This window comes from Trachymyrmex cornetzi, unplaced genomic scaffold, assembly GCF_001594075.2.
Source record: "Trachymyrmex cornetzi isolate Tcor2-1 unplaced genomic scaffold, Tcor1.1 scaffold1093, whole genome shotgun sequence".
In the NCBI taxonomy this organism is placed as follows: domain Eukaryota; kingdom Metazoa; phylum Arthropoda; class Insecta; order Hymenoptera; family Formicidae; genus Trachymyrmex; species Trachymyrmex cornetzi.
This window is the reverse complement of record NW_017295646.1, coordinates 673620-679637: the sequence shown is the minus strand read 5'-3', so window position 1 is coordinate 679637 and position 6018 is coordinate 673620. Positions and strand designations below refer to the sequence as shown.

The 6018-nt window shown below is 29.6% G+C and overlaps 2 protein-coding genes across 3 annotated transcripts; one reads left to right on the top strand and one right to left on the bottom strand.

Moving 5' to 3' along the window:
- The first annotated feature begins 981 nt into the window (after positions 1-981).
- On the top strand, positions 982-3811 carry LOC108761483 (uncharacterized). Its single transcript, XM_018508089.1, has 5 exons — positions 982-1344; positions 1434-1752; positions 1854-1973; positions 2124-2263; positions 3734-3811. Exons 2-5 carry the CDS (start codon positions 1635-1637, stop codon positions 3752-3754), a joined length of 399 nt encoding a protein of 132 aa, XP_018363591.1. The 5' UTR covers positions 982-1344; positions 1434-1634; the 3' UTR covers positions 3755-3811.
- Positions 3461-5047, bottom strand: LOC108761474 (putative nuclease HARBI1). Of its 2 annotated transcripts, none has more exons than XM_018508067.1 (5): positions 4957-5047; positions 4703-4846; positions 4332-4618; positions 3625-4213; positions 3461-3533 (listed from the first exon to the last, which is right to left on the bottom strand). In XM_018508067.1, exons 1-5 carry the CDS (start codon positions 5007-5009, stop codon positions 3524-3526), a joined length of 1083 nt encoding a protein of 360 aa, XP_018363569.1. In that variant the 5' UTR covers positions 5010-5047; the 3' UTR covers positions 3461-3523. The 2 variants fall into 2 exon arrangements, with proteins under 2 accessions (XP_018363569.1, XP_018363578.1); XM_018508076.1 differs by having other exon boundaries at positions 4703-4843.
- Between the last annotated feature and the right edge of the window lie 971 nt (positions 5048-6018).

The following is a 6018-nucleotide window of genomic DNA, read 5'->3' as shown; positions in this document are numbered from 1 at the left end:
CTTCCAATGGATGCGCAATGAGTTAAAAGTAGTAAAGGGATTTGTCAGCCAATCAAGTTTTGAGCTCATTTGAAACTTACATGACTCGGGCTGTGGTTAAAGTCTCGCTACAAATGCTTTGAAGCGTTTGATGGACCAATTAGAAAAAAGAATTTTACAAACGGACCAATTAAAAAATGCTTCAAAGCGTTTGAGCATCGCGTTGACCGTACCCTCGTTCATGCTGCAAATGAGCTCAATTTCTGATTGATCAAAATCTCAGATCACGTAACGAGACTTTCGCCAATGGCTGGACTCAACAATTGAGTGAGCGCTGCTAATGATGTATTCTTTTAGATCTAAAATGCTGATTGGATGATCTAAACGAATACACCAATAACGGGTACAGTACCTATAATGAGAGTCAAGCATAAGGGGCAACGCCCTCGTGATTGGTCGCCGCCATTTCTAGGCGCTTTCGACGTGTTAGTGAATCTGTGAATTGATGTGAGAAACTGTTTCATAGGCTGTGTCCCAAAATTGTTTGCAGCGCTGCGAGCATGTCGTCATAAGTGCATGCTACCAATAGTGTTCCAATTTCATAAGCATGCTTTTTATGCAAACGCAGCTTTCATTTTGGAACGATATTTTCAGTGCTGTCAGCATATAGCGACGTCAGCGAAAAGAAACAAGTAACCTAGAAATATGGAGAGAAGCATACAGAAAAAATTCGTATTTGAAACTATTATAAAGTTAGCACTTGATTCTAGTGATGAAGAGTCTAGTGATTCAGATTCAGAATTAGTGGAAATTATATATAATTATTGCGAACGTCAACCAAGAATACCGAAGGTACAAATAAATGGAAACCAATTTGCTCGAAGCACAAAGATCGTAATAGTAATGAGGAAGTTAAGGGGATCCTAAAGTCCTGTATTACCGACTAAGGCCCATTTCCTCCAAAGTGGTTCAGTTCAGAGTTCTTGTGAACTGCGTTCAACTTTGAACGCAGTTTAATTTTCGGTCAACTTATTTTACTTTCCTTCAACTTTACCTTCGTTCTGATCAACTGAACGTATATCTAATGCGTGCTAACACTGCTAACTCGAATTGTATTTAGTAACAAATGATGTGATTGGTGGACAGCTAAAGAGTGTATCACATGTCATAATAAAAATCTAACCTAATTATAATCAACGCATGGTTTTTCGTCGTCAATCAGTTATTTTGACAACAAATTGTTATCGTTGTATGTTAAAAAGTCTTGTTGCTGATATATATAGATCAGTATAATTATTCAAATATTGTATCAAATATTGGAATATATAAACACAGATAATCGACAAGCAAGAGCAATTTCTAGAAGTAATTTCTTAACCTAATTTATGGTATAAAATAGATATTATATAATCTCTTGCATTAAATAAATTAAATTGTTTCTTTTCTGTGTTTAGAGTCTCTTTATAAAAATAGATATACATGTACAAATGGACCAAGCAAATAAAAAAGAAAGAACCAAAAATTTTAGTGAATCTGAAAAAATGCTTCTTATCGAATTAATACAAGAAAGATGTAAAATATTAGAAAATAAAACAACAAATAGTATTTCTATGAAAGAAAAAGAAGATTGTTGGGAGAATTTGTGAATAAATTTTATGTCTCGTTCTAAAGGAGTTGTACAAACTGTACAGTCTCTAAAAACATGTTGGGAAAATATAAAGAAAAGAACAAAAAAACAATTTGCTGAGGAGAAACAGGCAATTTATAAAACAGGTTGTTACTTGTTTGATATATGTAAACTTTACATAAATAAGCAACGATATACTTTAATTACAATCAAATATCTGTAATAAAAAAGCTGTGTATTTTTGTAGGTGGAGGACAATATAAGGCTATAAGTGATCCAATAGCTGAACAAGTCCGAGAAATAATAAGACCGGCAGTAGAAGGCCTATCGAATGATTTAGATAGTGATTGCATTGCAGGATTTGATAGTATGTATAATACATTATATTTTATTTTTATAATGTTTATAATTAAGTCCATAAAATATTTTTCATTTAATAATCTTACAATTAGTTATATGTAATTAAATTATTTCTCCTAATGCATTTTATTGTAATGTTATTTTATTTATATTACAGACGATGTTGAAGCATTTGATGAAGAATGGCTACGTAAAGCAAGTGAAAATGTTATAGAAATAACCGAAGATAATATAGAAGATGAGACTGATGGCAAAAAAGACAATGATGAATCTGATAAGGAGGAAGACGTATTAAACGTAATTAATAACGAATAATATTATTTATAATAATGTGTAAAATATTATATGAGCGCTGTGTAATCCTTTGTATTTCATTGTTATTCATTGTTATTTTACAGTTTCTTCAAAAAAACAAATTAAATTGGAAAAATTGTAATCCCCAAAAATTACAAACACAAATTAGCACTCCACTCAGAACATCAACAAACACAAATAAGTCTGTGCCACTTATGGATTATTCAGCTAGTACTAACCAAAATAAAAAATCAAAAGAAAATGTTATGCCATCAGCACTTAAAGGAACCATAAAAAAAACAAGTAATCAATTAAAACAAAAAAATAATGTTAATAATAAAAAATGTGATACATTAGCAGATAGTAAAACAGAATTAGTAAATTTAATGATAAGTAATGGAAACGAAAGACATGAATTTGAAATTAAAATTTTAGAAACACTATTGCAAAAAGAAAAATTGCAAATTGACATAATGCAGAAGGAATTAGAATTTAAGACATTGATTTTAGAAAAAGAACGACTAAAATTTAAAAACGTGTTATAAACCTAATATGCATATTTATATATTTTTTCTTTGTTATAAGTAAAACATTTGTTATAAGTAAAAGTTTTTATTATTTTTAAAAATAATAACAAAATTCTATTTGTCAATTATTTTAAAATTCGAAAGAAATCCTAAAGTTCGAAGGAATTTTTAAAATTATTCATTCATTATTATTCACTATTATCGCTATTATTGTTATTATCATCAATACATACTATTATTATTATTATTATCATAAGTCTTTTAAAAAACCAAAGATGTTATTCCTGAATGAATTTTAGAGAAAGATTACTTTTTGTTTTTTTTATGCATACATATGAGATTATGAGTGGAATAGTATTTTACACTTACTTGTATTTTACTTTACTTGCATAAACTCTCGCTACATTTATAACCTCATATATAGTTACTGCCAAATGATTTTGATTTGTTTTGCTAAAGAGGCGTGATTAACAAATAAGTTTATTTATTTAACATAAATATCATTTTTGTTATTGATACAAAGTTTATATGAATAGTTTGCTCTATAAAATAAATATAAATATAATAAGTATATTATATTATTAATGTTTTATATGAGAAAAGCACAATATGTTTTCAAGAAATACAATACATTTATTTATATCGAATTAATTAATATTACAATAATATAAATGCTTATTTTTAAAATATAATACTTTATTTCAGCCGATGTTTTCTTCGATTCCTTTGTCAAAATTTACAATAAACTGTAACAAACAGAAGTGTAATTATTAATATATATTACTTTTAATAATTTATAAAAGTAAAATATGTATATATTGTATTATTTTTCTTTGCCTCTGAAAATAGTCGTTAATAAGTATTCTTCTGTCAGCTGCATTATCATTATTTCTGTAGTCTGCATTATCAGGATTTATATTGCCATAATTGAATATTTCGTCCCAAGGTGCTGGAAGATTTAAATTAGGATCTTCAGGTGGCTCTTCATCTCCATTTTGACGAGCAACATTGTGTAAAACAGCAGTAGCTACTATTACAGCCATTACTGAGTTCAATTGCAAACGTAGTCCTAAAGCTAAAACTGGAAAACGTCTTTTCCAAATTCCAAACAGCCGCTCAATTATGTTTCGAGTACGTATATGCGATTCATTGTAAAGCTGTTCAGCAGGAGTTCGTGGATTTAATAATGGTGTCATTAAATATGATTTTATAGGGTAACCACTATCACCTAATAACAGTCCATCTCTATGTATTCCTTGTTCAAATGTACCACGCAATTGACTATTATTAAAAATAGTACTATCGTGTGTTGATCCAGGCCATCGAGCTACTACATCAGTAATTTCTAAATTACTATTTGTCACAACTTGCACGTTCAAAGAAAAATATCCCTTTCTATTTCTAAATAGTTCTGCATTTTCAGTACCTACAATACAATAAATAAAACAAGTTTAAAACCTTATAATAATTTCCAGCGTTTCTATTTATATAGTTTACCAAAATAGGTATGTATGATGAAAATATAAATAAAATTATGTATTTACCAAACGATTGAACTCGAACATGTGTACAATCTATACAACCTACAACTCTAGGAAATCGAGAGATTTTATAAAATTCCAATTGTTGTTTTTTTATTTCATTATTTGTAGTAGGAAATTTCATAAAACGTGCTCGAAGTCTGGCAATTGCGTTCGTAACACGATGAATAATTCTGTGGGCACTAGTAGTGCTTACTCCAGCAAAATCACCTGCAGATATTATAAAAGATCCTGTTGCATAAAATCTTAATGTTAAGAGAAGTTGCTGCATTGGAGATATAGGATTATTTCTGCAAAAATAAATATTTATATTAATCAGTTATTAATAACTATATGATATAAGGATAATAAAATAATAATAAAGATATACATACCTGTTTGATCGAAATATTAATACTTCTTCTATGTGGTTTAATATTAGAAGAACGCTGTTTTTGTTTAGGCGAAATCTCATTTTAAATTCGATATCGTCCAAATCGTCAAAATAGTTCATGCGTTGTTTAAATCTTTTGGGTCTTCTGTCGATATATCCCGGTAAAAAATTTTTCATATATGAAATATACATAAATACATATAAATAACATGTATAAATATTTATAAACATATACAATATTATAAATGTTTTTACCGGATTATATCTTCATCGTCGTCAGATGATGATAAAATATTGTAATATGCCATAATACTTGTTTTTTTGTATATTCTATATCAAGAAGACAATGCACATAACTTTGCTGTGGTAGTATAAAAAGACATGTCGATGTGCGGCGCGCGGCGCGACATCTAGTGATTTTTCGGAGTTCGAGCTTTGCTTTAGGATCCCCTTAAGGAAGTTAAGGAAACAGTATATACCATTAATGTTTCGAGGATAGTCAAAAACCAGTTTGTTCATAGATGGAATCAGATTTGTAGATTGTTAAACAAAATTTTATGCAAAGCTAAATGATTGTATTGAGAAATAATGTACATATTTTGTTAACGCCTATTGTATGTGAATAAAATAAATTTACTTTTTGATTTCCTCTTGTACATAGGTTATGTCAATTTTTGTATTTGAATTCGAAATAAGAATAAATAAGTGTGACTACAAAAAGCAGACTACAAAAAAATTATAAATCTACTCACTACTTCTTGCTTTCTTAAGGTATATCCACACAAACTTGCATAGCCGCATAAACGTATGCATAAAGAAAATTATCCAATCACATTTTATGTACGACTTTAAAAGAAAACTGGGGCTCTATTCTTGAAAAGAAACGTATACGAAAGTCTAGGGAAATACTATAGTATACGTAACGTATACTGTAACATTTCCCTAGATTTTCGTATACGTTTCTTTTCAAGAATAGAGCCCCTGCAATTGGATAATTTTCTTTATGTATATGTTTATGCGGATATGTAAGTTTGTGTGGATATACCCTTAGCATCTTCTACAGAAACACTGAGTTTATACTCAGTGTCAGGGCTATCGCACATGAAATGCATAACAGAGCATAAGCATATCATAAGGCCGCTAAACCAATGAGCACCTTATGTAAATCAATATGGCGACATTATGCTAGATGCTCATTGGTCCAGCAGTCTTATGTTACGCTTATGCTCTGTTATGCATTTCATGTGCGATAAGGCTTAAAGCTATAGCACATGAAATGCATAACAGAGCATAAGCATAACATATGACTGCTGGACC